The sequence below is a fragment of the Vicugna pacos genome, chromosome X (genome assembly GCF_048564905.1).
Source record: "Vicugna pacos chromosome X, VicPac4, whole genome shotgun sequence".
In the NCBI taxonomy this organism is placed as follows: Eukaryota; Metazoa; Chordata; class Mammalia; order Artiodactyla; family Camelidae; genus Vicugna; species Vicugna pacos.
The window spans coordinates 83,599,368-83,618,965 of NC_133023.1; the positions used below are offsets into that span (position 1 = coordinate 83,599,368).

Genomic DNA, 19,598 nt, shown 5'->3' on the forward strand with positions numbered 1-19,598 from the left:
ACTCGCCTTCCCTCTGGGCGCTGAGGTTCAAGCTACATTCTAACCTGCCTCTGTATGTGCATTTTCCACTCACATCCTCACCTCCAGGCCCTCTCTTCTGTTCCCTGAGCTCTTTGCTGAATGCCCCGCAGCTCCTAGGGGGTGGTGGGCCCTGACTCCCCAACACCCAGAGCTGGCGCCCTGACTCCCTGATACTAAGAATTCTCAGACTGCAGGATGGGCAACTTCTGACAGTCCCCAGAGTGCTTAGCCCAACGCTCACCCAGAGGCCTCAGGAGCAGTGCCAGAGGGAGGGGCCCCGCCCTGTTTGTGCAGCTGGAGAAAAGGAGGCCTGGCGGGTAGGGCAGGGCAGGGCGACAGGGAAAATGACCACCCAGATGCCTGCCAGCACAAGGGGGCTGTGGAAATTAGACGCTCAGTGATGAGTGTCTGGAAGAAAAGACCCGGCGGGTGTCTAGGGAATCGTGATAAATGCAACCTAAGAAGAGGGCAGGAAACCAGCGCGCTCGCCCCATTGCTATCTAGCTCCCATTCCAGTTTTCCATCAATGTGGAGCCTAGAGGGGGGGGTCTCTCACGATGGCTGGCACAGTCCCAGCCTGAGCCTGGGTTGCTGTCCCCTCATACATTGCCCTGGGCCCAGCATTGAGGTGGGGAGGGGAGCCACTCGCAGCCTAACCCGGATCGGGTCAGCACATTCCGACACCCCCGGCAGGAAGGTGGGGCCCTGGCAATTAGATTCCAGCAGGAAACCTGAGGAGTCCCAAGGGGTCCATTTCTCTCTCCTCCTCCCTCCTCAGAGTGGACAGCAGGGTTTCTTAACCCCTTTTAAGTCATCTCCACCGGCCAAGAGGATTTCCTCTCACTTGGCTTAACATAGATAGGCTCCTGGAAACACCAGGGTTTTAAAAACGAATTTCAGTTTACAATGTGGAATATGACATATGCTTTTACAAACTATACTTCCTGGGATAGTCTGACGTTGACCTCTCTATCCTGAGTTCAAAACCACTGTAATAAAGCTTAGGCCTTTTCTTCATCTGCTGTGAACATTTGCATCCTCTGGTATCTTGTGCAGTTAAGTCTTTGCAAGTGATGAAATGCAGAGTCCCAGGCAGATTATCACTAAACAACTGTGTGACACAAGCTGAGTCCTTCCCCTTCTCTGGACCCCAGTCTCCTTTTCCATCAAATGAGCACGTTAGAGTAGTAATAATAATAACTGTCATTTCTGGAGCACTTACTATGTGGGTACCACTGTAAGTACTCTACATATATTTTCTTACTTATTCCCCACAATAAGCTTACGGATGAGGTACTACTACTATTTGTCCTCAATTTACAGATGGGTTAACCAGGCCACTTCCTAGCTGTGTGAATTTGCCCCTGCTCTTCAGTCTCTCTGTACATGACCTTTCTTGTCTATAAAATGTGGAGGAAGAACTGGCCCAGGGTCACAAAAGTAGTATGTGGTGATGCCGGTGTTTGAGTCCAGGCAGTCTGACACAGGAGACTGTGCTTATAACCAGCATGCTCTAGTGTGGCCCACAGACGTGGGAGGTTGGTTCATTCAGTTATTCAACAAATATTGACAGAGCCTCCAATAGGAGCCAGGAACAGGTTTAGAGGCCAGGAATACAGCAACGAACAGGACAGCCATAATCCCTGTTCGCATGGAACTCTGTCACACGGAGCTTGTCTCTTCCAGCTCCGAATGTGGGAATAAGCCAAGATAAATGTCTTGGAGTTCAATAAGGAGGTGTTCAAAAGGAAACTCCCCAAGGAACTCCTGTTGGCCAAGGGAGCCTATGGACGGGGACAAGGTCTTGCCTGGCGCTGTGACCTTGCCCTCTACTCCTTCCTGATCTTGCAGAGGCCAGGCTGGGCTGGAGCCGGCTCGCAGGGCTCCCTGCAGCTCTTCCCAATCCCACATGCTGTGACGTCTTGTCGGCAGCTCAAAACCAGCTCTGGTAGAAATAATGACATCACGGAAATCGGCAAAGGCTACTTTTCTCCTGAGAGTGGGTTGTTAGAGGCTGACCAGCACACCCCCACCAGCAGCCTGCCTGAGACAGGTGGGCAACTGCCTCTCCCAGAGACGGAGGGATGAAACAATCGTACCCTGACCTTGAGAATATGCTAGCTGCCCTTCCCCTCCTCCTGCGCTGAGCTGCAATCCTGCTTCTCTTGTATGTGTTTTTTTTCCCCCCGAGTTCAACAGAGCCCAGTGGAGCCTGGAATCTTGAGCAGCTTCAAAGTAAATATCATTATGACCCTTTGTCCTCGTCCCAGGCATTCTCTGTTGCTGCCACATTAGGAGGGCTGAGTCTTCTTGGGGCTCTTTCCCAGCAGAACATTTGCACGGCTGACTCTGGTGGTTCCTCTGAAGCCTCCTGAACTATATCCAGAATCATGGGATCCTAGTGATTTCCAAAGCTAAGGAACTAGGAGATTTTTACTAGGGGAGGAGAACTTCACCCCACTTGGTCATTATTGTTAACCGTAGAGAATCTGTTGGAGAGGAGCCATGGGCCTAGTCACGCCCATGTGCCTATCCCTCTAAAAAGTTTATCATTTATTGATGCCCCTATGTATAGGTTATGCTCTGGATTCTTTCTCAAGCCCAGCATGCACATGCGCACATACTCACTCTGCCAGGCTGGGGCCTCTGATCAGCGGCCCAGCACCAAGATACATGATGTCGTGATAAAAATATCCTAGGTCTCTGTTAATAACCAAAGCTAGTGTTACCATAATTTTACACTTAAAATGCCCTATCAATGAAGAAAAAAACCCTTTGGGGAAACACAGTCTATGCCCAAACACAATTGTTTCATAACAGTCATTAAGGAAGTAAACCTGATCATTATGCACAGATGGTAGGCGTCAGAGTATGCTCACTAAAGGTCCTGAGAGAGAAAAGGTCGCCTTCAACAGCCAAGCTATGGGCCCTTCATGAAGCCAGTGACAGTACCCAGCCCCCTGGCTGGGCTGAGATTGCAGTCTTAACACCACTGTAAGCAGCTCATGACTTTGGCCCAAATTGAGTATTCTCAGAGCAATGACAGGGTTGTGGGCCCAGCCAGAGAGCAGGATGCATGAGTTTCTAGCTTTTTTTGGATCAAGGATGGGGAATGAAATTAATCCAGTCCATCCAAGGGGTGCACCTGCAGGGCTAAGAGGAGAGCTATTAGGGCAGCCATTTCCTGAAACTTAGTAAGCGGGGAGAGTTGGAGAAGGGATGACTCCTTGGGTGCGAAGGTCTCCTTCCCAGCCCTCCCCTCTTGGAGGGTCTGTCCCAGGCAGTCAAGCGATTCCATCCCAGCAGGTGCACACTGTGTGGGCAGGGGTTTACTATTTCTCCCACTCACTTTGCCTTGAGCTTGGCTGCTTATTCCTCCGGGCCCTAGGGGAGCCTGTGGTCCACATGTCCCATTACCCTACACTTCCACCCTCAAAGAGCCATTCTGGCCTACATGTATTCCCTACAGCTTTACTAGCCCCGCCCCAGGCTGCACTTGGTTGAAACGTTGATTAGAGTGGGCCTGTCATTCCACTTCTTAGCCACTCAACTTTAGTACAGGTCACACAGAGCTCTAGGAGGAATGCCGAGGAAATCCAATGTTTGTGTGGAAGTTTTTCGGTAATCAAATATTATGTGAAGTAAGTTGGCCATTAGCCAAAGATGGAAGCGATTTGGCAGTCCTAATACTGATGTGATAGTAGTTGGTCTTGATGTCCGTGACTATGACTTCTGTTTCTTTTGCATCCCTCTCCTAAGAGCGCCTCGCCACAACCTTGAGTAGACTTTCAGCATGTGAAGAATTAACAGCCTAGATATGGACTCCCAGGCCCATGATCTGTAAGTCTGTGAAGCACATATTTTCATCACATAGGTTCCAAAGCTAGTGTGAGGGAGTAAGTCATTTCACTAGTGAGTGAGCCTAGCTGACCTCCTATCACCCATATTTAGAAGTGGCTTTGTTTTCTCTACTTGTCCTTGAGTGTACTCAAGGATCCAAGGAAGAGTGCTGGGGAGTAGAAGAAAAAAAAAAGAGTCCAAGAAAATGAATGACCTTTGTTAGAAAACAGAACTTTAAGCTACAATAGAAAGTAGAATATGCAATTCAGTAATGTTCAGACCCTCAACATGAATGAATTCCCCACCCACTCTCTGTGAAAATAAGAAAAAGCAATTAGCCAAAGAGTGTGAGTGTTCCAACTGGCATGAAAACTGCTGTCATTATGGTATTTAGACAATCATTAAGGTTTGGAGGTAGGTCACTGAAAATATGTAGGTATGCTTTATGGCACTGTACGGTGAAAATTATATGCTGTGATTGTGTTTGCAAACTTGGGATTATTGGAGGTCTAAGGAGAGATTCTTAAAGAATGTCAAGGAACTGCTGTTTCTCAGATTTGTCTGTCTGGTGCCTAACAGTTTCCAAAGTGCTTTGGCATTCTCAAGAGATGTTGCTGGCAGCGGTTAGAGAAGCAGTGGCAGGGACAAAGGGTCAGGCAGACCTGGGTCCTTGTCCTGGCTTTGCCACTTATTCTGTGTTGCCTCAGGTAAGTCCCTTATCCTCCCAGGTTTCTTGGCTCCATCTGCACCATGAGGATATGAATGCCACACGCTCTGTTCACTCCACAGAGCCCTGTAAGGACCCAAATTGCTGATACAGGAAAGTGTTTGAGAAGTATAGTGAGTGGCTCCTGTGGGGTTAATTCATTCATCCATTTCACATACATTATTGAACTCTGTGTGCTGCGATTAGTACCTTAGAGGTGACTCAGACATGGTTCCCACACTTGAGACTTAAGGGCCAGACAGAGATATATTTGAGGGGAATAAAAGAACTTTGCACACAGCTGTGTGGTGCCCGTGCTTGAGCTCAAACTGTAACAAGCTCAGCAGGGCTGCGGAGGAAACAGACAGACCCAACCCCAACCCACTGGCCACAGCTGGTAGGCAGGCATCTTTCCACGGCCATTGCCTCCCTCCCAGGCCTGCCCTGGCTCCTGTTTTCTGCAGTCAGAACAAACCTGACTAGAGTAGCTGAGCCGGCCAGCTCTCTTACAAAATTTCCACTGGATGTCATACAGCTCAGTCTCCCCCAAGGTATGGCTGCATAGGGAAAAATGTAATTATAGTCAGCTGCTTACAAAAATAAGCAGAAGGATAAAAGGGGGGGACACTCTTGTAAATAGACCAGAATGACACACTATTTAACCTAATTACCTGCAAAGCCACATCCAGCCATTAAGGATCCATATTCTGTAATAGAATTTCCTGCAATGGAAATACTCACCCACGCACAGGATGTTGAAGCAGAAGCCCTGGCTGACTGACTTATTCACCAGCTGGTCAGGCAAGCTGTCAAACCCCACATGTCCAGCCAGGGGGACGGTTCGGCAACCTTCACCCTAATTTGGAAGGGGAGGGAGGGAAGAAAAGGAAAATATTCTTAAAAGCAGTCTAGGTCTCACTCCCCATCCAAATGCCCTCTGTGCTGATAAGTAACACCTGTTTGGGGCCCATCTCTTCCCTTAGCTAGTCCCTGATCCAAAGCAAAATGACCTATCGGCTTAGAAATCATGGATTCTTGGGGACAGGCATCCTCAAGGCTCCACAATGAATATCACCACAGTGCCAGACAGAGAAAACTACAAAGGGGGCTTCTAGGGGCGGGAAGGGAGGGTTAGGAGATGAGAACGCTGGGGCCGGAAGTTCCCAGGCTTGAGTTAACTCTTGACTCAATCACATACAAGCTGGGTAACCTCTTGGAGACTCAGTTTTCCTCCAGGTCTGTCATAGGAGATACACCTTACAGGTGATTGGGTGACTCATATATGCTAATACATGTAATGAGCTTAGCATCATGCCTGGAACAGGCACAAGTGTTCAGTAAATATGACATAGGGACTTCAAAAAAGCAAGGGCATTCTGGGGATCTAACCAAGGTGGCACGGCAGAGAGGGTAAGAGAACAGGCCTTGGGAGCAGGCAGATCCGAGTTAGAGTCCCACGTCCTTTGCCTCTGGACCTCGGACAAATTACTTGACTTCTCAGAGTTTCCCCCTCTGTAAAATCGGGAACTAGTAGTTACTACCTCATAGGATGGGTGTAAGGATTAGACAAGATACTGCTCCTGAGGGTGAGCACGGGGTCTAGTGTGTGACGAGCATCCCTGTGACTGTAGCCGCTGTTCTTACTGCACCGTGACGTTATCCTGCCCCGCAGACCCCCAGACGACACGTGAGGCCAGGGAATACTTTTGGCTCCCTGCCCTCATGCTTCTTCCTGTTCCGTTGTCTCCATAGGGGACAGGCAAGTCATTCGCAGCCTCGGAAAGCAGGGGGCCTTGGCTTTGCCTGCAGGTTCCAAAGCTTCCTATTGTTAATGGTTTTACAAAACAGGGAGAACCTCAAACAGGCTTCCAAGGAGCCAGGTAGACAGACCAAAGGGCCTGCATATACTCAAGAAGCGTGCTAAGGGCAGAGAGCCACAAGGGAGGGGGGCAGGGCCTAGGGGAAGCTGGAGGCAGCCGAGCTGGACAGGAGAGGCGGGCTGTGCAGGGAGTCAGGGCTTCTGTTGGGTGGGGCCCCACCAAGGTTCCTGTCACCAGAAAGGCACCAAGAGCAATTCAAGAAGGGCGTGGCTAGTGCCAGGAGGCCTGCGCCAGCATCCCAAGCTGTGCAGCTGGCAGCTCTTAGGGTGGACAGGATCACTTCCAGACTAGGCCCCTGAGGGTATGCCTCCACACTGAGAGGGAGGAAGGGGCGGCATTGGTGGGGGAGCCCCTCAGCAGCTGGCATTGTCAGAACTGGTTCCCAGATAGCCCTGCACCCAGCTTGGGATCCCACTCCCACTGGTGTCATCAGATCCTCCAAGAGCGAGAGACAGGGCCGGTGCCAGTGACTGCCATCTGGCAAGATCGTTACCCCCACACATCTCACCCCACACACTCCCAGTGGAGTATTCTCGACAGACAACCATATGCCATCATTCCGCCCTGGTTGGTGCATTCTGGGCCCCAGAGGGGTACCTGAAGACAGCTGGGTTTCATGAGTGGCCCGCGTCACTCAGGGCTTGTTCTGCATTCACCCCCTTTTTGCTTCCCCTCACCCCTTTCGCCTTATTTTTATCAAAGCAAACAAAGAAAGATGTGAGTTTTTGCTACTGTTCGAACACTGCAGGGGAGACGGAGACAGGAGAGCCAATATGCTTTCTCAGTAGAGCCTCCTACATAGCAGGCATCGGAAATTGGGGCAGACTCAGAGTGGAGGTTTCCTGAGCCACATTCTATCGCCCCTGGCTGCCTCTTATGTCTCCAAATTCAGCACCAGGAAACTTCAAGTGCTCCAAGGCCTCTGGTCCAAGTGCCAAAAGGTAAGGAAAGGGAATGTTCAAACTCAAGACAGTGGAGGGCAGTGGGGAGGACTCCACGTTTTACTCTTAAAGATTTATTTCATCGTCAAAGACTCACCAAGCCCCCCCGTGTGCCCACAGTTATCTCCCACCTAGCACAGCGCTGTAAGAGCCCTAAAGAGCGGAAGAAAGAGTATGGCCTTTATTCCCTAGGCCACAGGCTTTGAAAGGGGCATCTTGAGTATTTTGAGCACGGAGGACCATGATACAAGTAGTGTTTTGAAAAGATCATTCCAGCTGCAGGGCGCTTGACTGATGGGAGGAGAGAGGGAGTAGGGGCAGGAAGACATATTAGGAGACACCTCCAATAACGTTGAACTGGCAGAGGGACAGCCAGGCAATGTGACAATGCTGGTTGAAGTAAACTGATCTGTCTTGGGACTCAGGAGGGAAGAACAAATCTGAGAGCCTTCCTAAAGAAGGGAGGAGACAGTGAGTGATGGGGCAGAGGGAGTCGGGGAGGGGCGGTGAAAGCTGTAAGGCTGCAGGGTCCAAAGCCTGGGAGCTTTGATGGACCAAGGACAGAAAGAGGGAAGCCGGGAAAGGATGCTTTAGTGGAAAAGTTGAGGATTCTGGTTTTAAACACCTAAATTATTTTAAAATTACATTTATCAGGTTTTTTAAAAGAGTAATCAATGCTCACTATAGAAATTTTAGAACATATGGAAAATTATAAAGAAAAAAAATCACCCATAATATCACATCATTCTCCAATGATAATCACTGTTAATATTTATATGTATTTCCCCACAGTCTGTATACTTTTTTTTAACAAAATAGGGATAATCCTGTATATTCCTTTCCATCGCCTGGCTTAATAACATGACACTTCACATGGTATGGATGTTTTCTTTAAGTAATTTAGCATACTTCTAAAACATTACTTTTTTGGCCACATAGCATTCCATTGTAGGAATTCACCACATTTTCTTAACCAATATTCCACTGCTAGACGTTAGCGTTTTTAACATTATAAATAATAATTCTTGTTCTTACAAGTTTGCATAGTCTCTGATTATTTCCTTCAGCTGAATTCCTAGAATTAAAGCCCGCTGAGTCCAAGGGTACACACATTGGAGAGACTTTGGAACACACTGAGAATCAACAGAGAATAGTACAAATGTTTATTTCCAACACCAGGATGCGAATGTCTGTTTACCCATACTTTAACCAGCACTGAATTTCTGAGGCTTTTTAACCATTTTGAATTGAATCACTGAAAAATGATACCATGTCACTTAATTTGCATTTTATTATTTAGAGTAAATTTGTTTTATTGTTCAACTATGTATGTGTATTGTGCATATGTACATGTGAGTTACCAATCATGTCTTTGCCTGTTTTTTAAAAAATAGGTGCTTATCTTTCTCTTCTGGGTTTGTAAAAAGCATTTTATATATTAAGGAAAATGAGATAGTTTTGATTTTACGGTGAGATATCCAGGAAATGAAACCCAGTAAGCACTTAGCAACATGGGATTGTAGCCTCAGGGAGAATTTGGGACTGAGATATAAATTTAGGAGTGAGAGGTATGAAACCAGATATGTTCTCCAAGAGATAACACAGGGAGAAAAGAACTAAAGATTGAATATAAGAAATGCCCACAAGTAAGGAATGTAAAGATGAAGAGAATTCTCCCAAGAAGGGGAAATGATCAGAAAAGTAAAAGATGACCCAACAGTTTTCTAACACCAGAGGCCAAGGTTGAAGTCAGGAAGAATAATGGAGAAATGATCATGATCTGGATTTGGTGAAGGCCGTTAGTAAGTTTTAGAATCCATTTTTTTTTCTGTATCTTTTTACTCGGTGTCCAATACACCAAAATTAACTGGATGGTTTGGGGACTCGGGGACATGGGAGCTGGGTAATGTGTTTTCCTTGCTAACGAAGACTTAAGCAGCAAACTTTATGTCTCAATCCTGGTAGTTGAGAAAGCTTCAAAAATGAATTTGTATATGCAGTTCCTGCTTTAGGAAATCCTGTCTTAGCGAGCACCATTCACTCCCGCTTTGATGAATCTTAGAAGATGTCAGGGTCATCATTATGAGTATCAGTCCTCATTGTTCAGAAGTAAATATGTAGAGGTGAAAAGGACAGGACATTGGACTGAATGTACACTGACCCCAGGACAGCCCCTGGAAGTTTCTTCCCTCCTCCCTCTCTAAACCTCTGATAGCTTATCTCTTTCCTCTTTCTTTTAAGGTGGCCTGATTAATTGAGGTCCTGATTACTATGATTGCAGTTAAGTGTATGTTCCTTGGATTATAAAGTGCACGAGAGGAAATGGAACTGGCAACTTGGCCCAGCACGTCTGACACTAAAAACCTCAAGTTATCTTGAGTAGAAAGTGGTGCCACGTTCCACGCTTTGAACCGAGATGCTAGAAAGGCCACAGCCACCAAAATGTTAAATGGCCCATCTTCCATGACCCAGCAACCTCCCCTCAGAATCTGTTCTACAGAAACTCATATGTCTGTACAAAGATCCATGTACAGTACAAGGAAATTCATCACAGCATTCTTTATGCTGAAAAACTCAAAAAACCTACATGTCAGACAATGGGAAAATATTTAACTAAATTATAGTACATGCATATTCTGGAGTATTCTGCAGCCATTAAGAAGAATGCAGGAGGTCTATAGTACTGATGGGAATATCTCCAAGACATATTATAATGTAGAATAAAGAAGCTGCAGAACGATAAGCGCTGTATAAGCCCATATCTGCAAAAAAGCTTTGTATGTGTGTATTTGCACATAAACGTGTGTGAGTGCAGGGAGGGGACTGAAACGACACCCCCCCCAAACCAAGAACTGTGGCTACCTCGGGGGAGGGGACTGGGACGAGGTGCTGACTCAGGGGGCGAGTCAGTATGCTTCTGCACTGTTTGATTCTTTTACAGCATGAATGTATTCACACATTACCTGTGTCATTTAAAAACATTTTTAACACACAAAAACGGCGTTCTCACTCAGCTTTGCAGCAGGGGTAATTGGGAGGCAGAGCCTGAGAGGAGCTGAAAAGAAGGCAAAATGAAAGCGGGCTCAGGAGAACTGGGAGAGCCCCCCCTCCCCGCCCCAATTACACTTCCTGTTTTCTGCTCATCTGCAGTCACCTGCGGTTTGGAAATACGTTATACCACATTTTGTATCACAGGCAGAAACATCGCTCTTTCTCTTCCGCCTCCTCCCCTGAGGACACACCAATTTTGTGTTTTAACTGAATATTCGAAGGTTCATGTTATGAAGAAGGGGTGAGAGCGGTTACAGCTGCACATCTTTCTCCCACTGTTGTTATTCTGAAAATAAAGTGTCCCATAAGCACCCAAGTGTGCAAGCCCTGTCCCCCTACCTCCTTTCCAACTTCTGTGGCATAGGAAGCCAGCCGGACATGAGGCCTCTGGGACCTGACGGTGCCTCTGTGTCAATGGAGAATTTCCTGCCTCCATTGAAAACTGGGGTGGCCAGGTTAGTAGCTGTCATTCCAAAGGGCAAGACCAAAGAAAAAAGTTTGGAACTCACGGCCAGTGACCAGGCTTACCCTAAACTTGCTGCTCTGGCCTTGGCACGGAGATGCTAGGAAAGGACCAAAATACTGAAATGGGATTCTCTCTGGCAGCCTCCTGTGTCACTTGCTGGTGGGTCTGATCTCCAACACCTTCCCACTCTCCATCTCCACCCCCAGCTCTGAATACTGGTCTCTGAGAGACCCTGGAAATCTTCAGGACGTTCAGACTCAATGAATAGTTCAATGATGCACAATGAAATATTAAGTGGCTGATAAAAAATATATTCTAAGACTATTTAATGGCATGGGAAAATTATCACCAAATACCGTTAGACAAAAAAAAAAAAAGCCTGTATATACAGGACCATCCCAATCATGGGGGAAAAAAGTATATATGCATTTTTAAAAGCTTGGAAGAATATATACCAATATGGTGACAATAGTTACTTTTGGGTGGAGGGGCTTCAGGGGTTGCTGCTTTTCTGTTTTCCAAATTTTCTACAGTAAGCATATTTTATTTTTATAATCAGAATTCAAACATTATTTTAAAAAGATTCTATGATGATACTTTCTGAGGCAGGAAAGTGGCCTCAGATATTTTAGCAAAATCTTCAGTTATGACCAAAAACGTGCTTTACATACAGATAATCAGAAAATGCAGTTAAGTAGTCAACTTTCAGGCAGTTTTATTATATATAAAACATTTATTTTACAGATAGTGTAATAAAACCTTATTATTCTCTTCATTATGACATTTATGTGTAAAAAGACATATAACATTATTGTACAGTACACCTTCCATGTGAACCAGAAGGCAAATCACATATCCTGAAACATGTAGCAAAAAGTCTTGAAACAATCAGGTGGGTGATAGCTCTATTGGCTGCTTCCAGTGTTGTCAAGAGAGTGGATGCCACTTACTATCCTGTACTATTAGTCATAAGAACCACAAAAGCATTGATAAGTTCTCAGAGGTTAAAAAAAACCCTCCAATATGTCTAACACATCAAATGTCAGGATTTCCTTCATGCCGACTCAGCAGGGCTGAGAGGAAACTGACAGTAGTAGCGATGCCCTGAACTGGGAGAGAAAAAGCAGGGGGTCTTTCCAAGGAGAAATAAAGCCTGCAAAAGCTAGCAGCACTCCTTAGGGGCCCCAGAAATGCCTTTCAGTGGGGGAGCAGTTTAGGGGACCCTGGGGAAGCATAAAGGAAACCATCCTCACCATACACGGAGAAAGTCCATTTTTGGCAAATCCATCAGATGGAACTCTGGATTTTAATACATCAGATCAATTCCAGAGTGGCTTTCCATTATATAAAAGGATTCACAGCAGGATTCTATTAAATAGCCAGCTCTCCTAGTGCATTTAAAAGGGGCTTCACAGGTAACTATATTCAATATCTTGTAGAAACCTATAATGAAAAAGAATATGAAAAGGAATATATGTATGTATATGTATGACTGAAACACAATGCTGTCCACCAGAAATGGAACAACATTGTAAACTGACTACTTCTATAAAAAATAAAAATAAAAAGAGGATTCAATTCAATAAAAAATAAAATAAAATAAATAAAAGGGGGTTCAACAGACAAAAATCCGGCAGTTATGTACCTGTACAGGTAGACAACAGCTCTATACACCTACACGGACAGACAGGCAATCTCTGAAGGGTTTTCTCTCCCAGTTACTGAGACCCTGCTGAGCTTAAAGTACAGACTTGCCTTCTCTACAACTCTCTCCCCACCCAGCTCAAGAAGTCAAAGCAGGGAAGGGGTGGAGTTAAATTCTGCCACCTCATTCGGAAGCAGAAGCAGTCAAGGACCTAAAAGAAATTAGGCTGGACGACAAGGAAACGTAAGAACCGTACAATGTTCAAGCTGGAAACGCCCTTAAAGATCACTTAATCCACTCTACTCGTTTTACAAAAGGGGAAACAGAGACTCAGAGGGAGGAAGTGACTTGTCCCGAGTCACAGAGTGATTTAGTGGCAGAGAGTGGTGCTGGGATCCAGGGCCCGGTCAAGCGGACTGCCGCTCTCAAATGGAAAAGCTGACTCAAGTGGCAGAGAGAATTCTTCCTGCCGCTAGAATTCAGGAACACTGGGCTTGTGGCTGATGCCGGTCGGAGGGAGAAGGGTCGTGGGGCCTGAGTCTGAAGCCCGTGGGCTCACCGAGGTGGCTCTGGCCCACGGAAGGCAACTGAAGCAGGCGAGGCCAGGAGAGGCTGGCGCCGGCTTCCGCACCCTCTCCCCACCCCGGCTCATCTCCCTCTCCTCTCACTCAGCCTGGCCTCTGCTTAAGCGCCCCAGGGTTACCGAATCCGACTGGCCAGATTCTAGGTAAAATATCTCCACCTCAGGCCAGGGGTGACCCCTGTTCAGGGTGAATCAACTTTCCCACAAAAGCCAGACAGATCCCCTACAAATCAGGCCATTTGACACAGAGTTTTCTAGGTGTTCTGGCCATTGTTATCTCCAATCTGTTCAAAAGAGAAAAAAGGTTTACTCACAGGCCTTTGGATGCGTGCCCAACTGTCCTCTGGGGAGCCTGAATTTGCCTCTGCCTCCATCTGGTCTCATTTAAAGGGGATCTGAAAAAACCCAGTTCCTGCCTCAGCGCCAGGACTCGGCGCTGGGGCCTCTGCGGTGAAAAAACCAAATGCTACCTCACACTTCATCAGGGCCGTGAAAGCAGAGCTCTGCTCCTGTTACCCCAGCGCCTTTAGGAGGGGTCAGAGAGGGCCCTGGTGGGAGAAACCCGAGCCCTGGGTCCTGTCCCCAAGAAGGCCTGCAGATCTGTTCCTGGTCACCTTTAAGTGAGTGGCAGGGATGACCCCACTCCAGGGCCAGCGGAGGGCGTGCTACAGAATTCAGCAGATGGCTGCCTCTAATGAGAAGACACCGCAGAAGCAGTAACGTTATTTCTCTCCCTCCCGAGCATGTGGCCTCCTTCCTCTGTGCAGGCAGCAGAGAAACCCACGGTTTCAAATCCCGGCAGCAGAAGCCTCCTCCTGCCAAACCGAGGAGGAAGGGTCTGTGTTTCTAATTTATTCTGCTCCCCCTCTCCAGTTGTTACTTAAAATAATCCATCATTACATGCTTGGTGGCTCCAAAATTTTTATTTAAAGCAATATGGGAAAAAAAACAGAAAAAGCAAGGAAGCCTACACGTAGCCATGACTGTGCTATCTGGGATTCAAGTTAAGGATCTTTTTAACATCAGAGAGTCTGCAAAGCACCCAGGTAGACTCTTCTCTACCCCATGAGTGTACTGGGGGCGGGGGTGCAGTCAAAAGAGGGGAGAGGGGACATGGCAGGATTTTTATTTCTCAGAAACATCAAGAAAAGGCCAGAGTTTTTGTTGTTGTTGTTTTTAATGTATCTGTATCATCTGCTAGGTGTTTCATTGCTTCATCCACTGACCAGCAATAACACTTTGGACGAAGCAACTTGGTCTCCTTGAACCCATAAAATGAAAAGAATAATAATACTTGTCCAGGAAGCTGTTGGGGAAAATGAAATCATACAGATGGAAGTGTTTTGCGATCGTTGAAAGAGACATGTTGTACTTATTCATGGTATTCTTTTTCCTTTCTTTTCTTTTCTTTCCTTTCCCTCTTTCTCTCTTTCTCCAATGTGGTTTTAATGTACACGCAACTGAAAGTGCCTCCCAATTGTTCGTGCTAATGGCAAGCCATGGCTCTGATAATCCAGAAACCCAGGCAAGTCCAGAAATCAGTCCTCAATTCTGGAATACCTTTTTCCAGAGGGCTTATCTTCCTAATTAGTTTTGCTCAGGCTAATGCAACGGGTTCGCTCCCTTACAGCACACAAAGGGAGGGGCCATTCTGGGTAACAAAGCCAGCAATTAATACAAAATTTACAGCAGAGACTCTACAAAGTAAATGCTGTGCACATGACTGCAGATCAAAATCTCATTATACTATACAGACAAATTGCTTGGCTGTAATGCAGTTTTGTAATAAGAACGTCGCTAACACTCACATTTCCAGGATTTAGGATATGAAGAGGAAACAGGGTAGGGGCGGGATGGGGCGGCTCTCATCTGAAAGCTCTGAGAGGGCTGAGTCTTGTGTGCCTTGGCCACCACTATATCCCCAGCGCCTGGCACAGGGCCTGGCAGAGTGGTGCCCAATAAGCCCATGTTGGGAGTGAATGAAAATAAAAGCGCGTGAATTAACAAATGAAATGTTTCCAGCCCAGTAGCAGAAGGGACATCTCACCCATTTTCACACCTACCTTTCTCTTACTTGAAGCCCTCACGAAGCCTTTCCTGTCACCCACCGCCCCCCTCCACTGCTGGCTTAGGTCCCCTTGTAATAAATTCTCCTAGCAGTCAGTAGCTCTCCTGTACAGCACTTAGCACAAGGATAATTACACACTTATTTGTGTCTGCCTCCACTACTAGATTGTAAACTCCCTGAGGGCACGGGCCAGGTGCATTGGCAGGGGACGGGGTCAGGCATTGTGATTTCCTCACCCAATTTTTTTATTTTGAAAAGTCTCAAACACACAGAAAAGTTGGAAAATAGTACAATGATCATCCATATACCCTCGACTTGGAGTCAAGAATTTTTCATATTTGGGGCCATGTAAATTTTCTTTAGTGTTGTATCCCCACTAGAGGTATGGGTGAATATTGGGGTTCTGCTCTGTGCTTCGGGTATAATATGACTTTTAGTATGAGGTGGTGGAGATGCTGAGGCAGGGCACCCAAGGAGAATCAAGGGTTAAGTGCCACCTGTTGGCAGTGGCCCTGGGACAGTTGCCCCAGGCCCACGCGAGCTAGGGCAGAGTTAGGCCCTTCAAGCTCTTTATTTAGGAAGAAAGACCATTATCCAGCTGCCAACGGAGGAAAGCATCATTGTCCACATTGTAGGATGGATTCAAACCAGAATCAATGAGCCCTTCATTCTATGGGTCAGCACTTACCAATCTGGACCCCAAGATGCAACACTGAAAGAAACAGCTCAATGCATAAGCCAGGAGCTGCAGCCTCTCGGGCCTGCACTGTGCTTTGCTAGGTTACCTTGGACAAGCCATGGAACCTCTCAGAGTATATGTTAATAGCAGCCCACGCCACCTCACAGGCAGGGATTCGGGATGGGAACACCCCAAGAATCTTCTATAGTTCTCTAATTATTTCAGTGTCCACAATTTGTCTCTCCAAGGAGACTGTGGTAAGCTTAAAAGCCAGGAACTGTGTCTACTACTTTTTTTGTATAGTTGACCAGGGCTAGCCATGGTGCTGGACACTTATCAGTCAATCAAATAAACACTTGTAGACACAATGAGAAAATAGTTTTGTCATAAAGAATCTTTGTGTTCATTTAAGCGGGATGGGATTGTATCATGTATACAAAAGCTGAACTTCCAGGTTCGATGCATGCTCAAATAAGGGCCCTACTCAGCAACTGTAAGGCCTGTTTTGGTCACTAATAATGTTACCCTACAAGCCTGAGTGACCCTCTAGTGACTCTGAAAATGACACCCCCCCATCCCTCACACACATACCAGAGCACCACTTGCACGGCACCATGTCTCAGAGCTCATTAAAAAGAGCTCCTAAACTAGGCACACTCAGGTTTCGTCTCCAGGCTTCTCTTCCCAAACCCTGGATACACGTTCCAGGGGAAGAAACGACAGCAACCAGCCGTCCAAGGTCTCCTGAGTTAATTCCATCTTCCCCTGGTGAATTACAACTTCTTTGCAGACATAAAGGCAAGCAGAGAGACAAATGACACATAAACAGGAGCTTCCCTGGCTGGGGGAGGGGGACCTGGAGAGTGACGTCAATTTTCCCAGAAACCCATTTATCACAGTAACAAGGTCTCAAGTGCTCAGGCTGCTCTCTCAGCTTCAGAATCCGGCCCGACAGTTATGTTCTTCATCACACAGTACGGCAAGGCCAGCCAGAGCAAACTGGAACCCAGCAAAGCAAACCAAGTGGCCCTAAACCACCCCCACCTCCATTTGCAGAACAAAGAGGATCTCTGGGTTATCCAAGGTGCAACACAACCTTCTGGAATGTTCCATTTTGCATCATCTGCCCTACAATCCTAATCCAGGGAAGGGGGAATTGATGGGAGTGTGCAGGTCGATGAAAATTAATTAGCTGACAGGAAAAATCATTAGCGGCCTTTTTGGTCACTAAGGATGGAGGAAGTGTAATCCAGGAAACTAATTCCTCTACTTAAGCCATGCCATCTCCAAAATGCAGGTAATACAAGGCGAAGAAAGGGACTCTGGGAACCCTCAAAACACTAAAGCAATACATATTACACAGCCAATCTTAGGGAGAAAAGAATTCTCTCAAATTCCATTATCACAGAGCATTGTCTCCTATCTACACCTGGTCCTTCCACATCATGACTGCATAAAGAGCCCCATGCTGGGGTCTTGCAGGGGGTGGGGGAAGATTTCCAAAGAAATCACCTCACCCTTCCAAACTGGGACCAGAGGGTGGAATAAATTTAACCATATCCTGTAGAGAAAATACTACCAGATTCTGGATTCAGATCTTGAAAACAAATCAATTTCAATTACACCAAATACCTAGAGGCTATAATATATATACATACATATATGTATATATATTTGCGCTGGAATTGCATTGCATGGACTATTTCTCTAAATAAGTAAGCCACAAGGTTTAAAAATATTGTGTGTGTGTGTGTGTGTGTGTGCGTGCACATACGTTTCAGAGATTTTCATCAAGCAGTATTTAGTGTCATGAGATCTGACCTACCTCTACTCTCCTTCCTCACCTCAGGGTGCTGTTAATTGTGGTCTTCTTTAAAATCCCAGATACCCATGGATGAATAGAAAGGCTGTTCCCCGAAATGGAACCATCCCCTCCCTTTCCCTGAAAAAACAAACATGGAGCCTCGGGTCATTTCAGTATGACTTCTCTGCACATCCCAGGCTGGAAAACTTGTTTTTTAAATGAAGATTTTTTTTCCCCCAGAGTCGGCTGCCAACAAAAAGAGAGACGGCACCACTTTTGCAAGCCTCACACTTATTTTCCTGAGCCCCCATATAAAGAAGCCAGCTCCACAGGTTTTGGCTCACAAGCCCAGTTACACTGAACACGCACCAGAAACAGACTCCCAGAGGCCCGCAAAACCCGGGTCAGGTGCTCAGAAACACGCCAAAATAAGCAGCCAGCCACCTACAGGCCAGCAGACTGCACCCCACATAGATGCACAAATGGGACCCAGAGGCACATGGCACGAGCAGACGAGGGGAGAGGCGTCCGGACACACGGACACACACCAGAGAGGTGAGCACATTCTGAGAAATAGGCGGAATCATCTTGGGTCACAGACAAGCCGGGCACCGCCGTCCGCCCGGAGAGGCACGAGTGCGCGCGCGTGCACTCACACGCACACAGTGATACACACACACACACACAGACGCAGTCACATATGTAATGCATATGGAGAAACCCTACCCCAGCCGGTCACCTCCCCGCCCCCCTCACCACTCGCCGTCTCCTGCCCCAGGCTCACCCCAGCCCCGCGCCCTTCTTCCTGAGGGGCCCCGGGTCCTGGCGGCCGGCAGGGAGCAGAGGTGAGGCCCGGTGGTGCCAGGAAGCGAGGCCAGGGTGCTGGGGACCCGGAGGGCTCGGCGGCCCGTGCGGCCATTCATTCGGCAACGCCCCAGCGGCGGGGCCGCAGCTGCAGCGAGGAAGGCGGCAGTGCTGACTGCAGCTCTTGGGCAACGCAAGTTCAGCTGCCGGCTCGCAACCTGGACCAGGCCCCCCACTCGCCCGCCACCACCGTTCTCGGGGACGGGAGGCTGGAAGACTGAGCCGCTGACCCCGGGAGCAGAAGTCCCGCCGAGCCTTGGCTCCTAGATACTGCCCACTGCCCTCTTCGCCGTGGCGGTGGCGGCGGCCAAGTCCCTTCGGCCCTTCCCAGGCCCCCGGCCCCAGTGCTGGCGCCCAAGCCCCGCACTCACCACCTGGCGAGCTATATCGGTCGCTGCCATCGCTCCTGCGTCCGCCAGGGCTGCCACGGGCGCCGCCGCAACCCGAGCTACAGCACAGGAAACAGCGGAGCTCCTCCGACAAAGAGAAAGTGTTACACTTCGGGCGCGACCAAGTCCGGTGGGGGGAGGTGCAAGGGAGGGGCCCCCTAGCTGCTGCTCCAACCCCAACCTCCTCTCCAACGCCCACCCCCTCGGAAATGGGGTGGGGGGATTTAAAGCGCCTCTTCCCCCTACCACCAGCCCAGTTCCAGCTCTCTCTGCAACCCCAGTTGTAGGCCTTTGCGAAGGGGGGCGGGGGCTCCCCTCGGTGACCACGTCCTCTGCCCCCCCGTCACTGGGTTCCGTGGTACGTCCCGACCTCTGCTGAATTGTCACACCCCCCTGCTCTCGCCTTACATCCCTGAGTCCCCAGACCCTGGGGCTGGAAGGGAGCCCCCCGCCCTTCCTGCCGCGCACAGCTCGGCGGCTGAGCCCTGCGGTCCTCCTCTCCCTCCTTCCCGCCCCCTGTAGCCCCTCTTCCGATATCTCGGGGTGCTTGGGTGGGAGCGTCTGCCACTGGAGTCTCGCTGCTCCACCACACCTCCCCTCACCCTGGCCCGGGAGTGCTGCTGAGACCGGAGGTTGGGGCGGGGGGAAACTGCAGCACCTG

General features: G+C 48.1%; 1 protein-coding gene across 10 annotated transcripts in view; it reads right to left on the minus strand.

Moving 5' to 3' along the window:
* SEPTIN6 (septin 6) overlaps positions 1–19,313 on the minus strand; it is a 62,419-nt gene extending 43,106 nt beyond the window's left edge. For 3 of the 10 annotated variants that reach the window (XM_072955762.1, XM_031671391.2, XM_072955761.1), the window contains exons 1-2: positions 13,448–13,523; positions 5,309–5,423 (exon numbers count right to left, since the gene is read on the minus strand). In XM_072955762.1, coding sequence (XP_072811863.1) covers positions 5,309–5,423; positions 13,448–13,507 — 175 coding nt within the window. In that variant the 5' untranslated portion in view covers positions 13,508–13,523. Of the gene's footprint in view, positions 1–5,308; positions 5,424–13,447; positions 13,526–18,919 lie in introns of those variants that run through there. The other 7 variants (XM_072955760.1, XM_072955759.1, XM_031671392.2 and 4 more) reach the window with 5 other exon arrangements.
* Between the last annotated feature and the right edge of the window lie 285 nt (positions 19,314–19,598).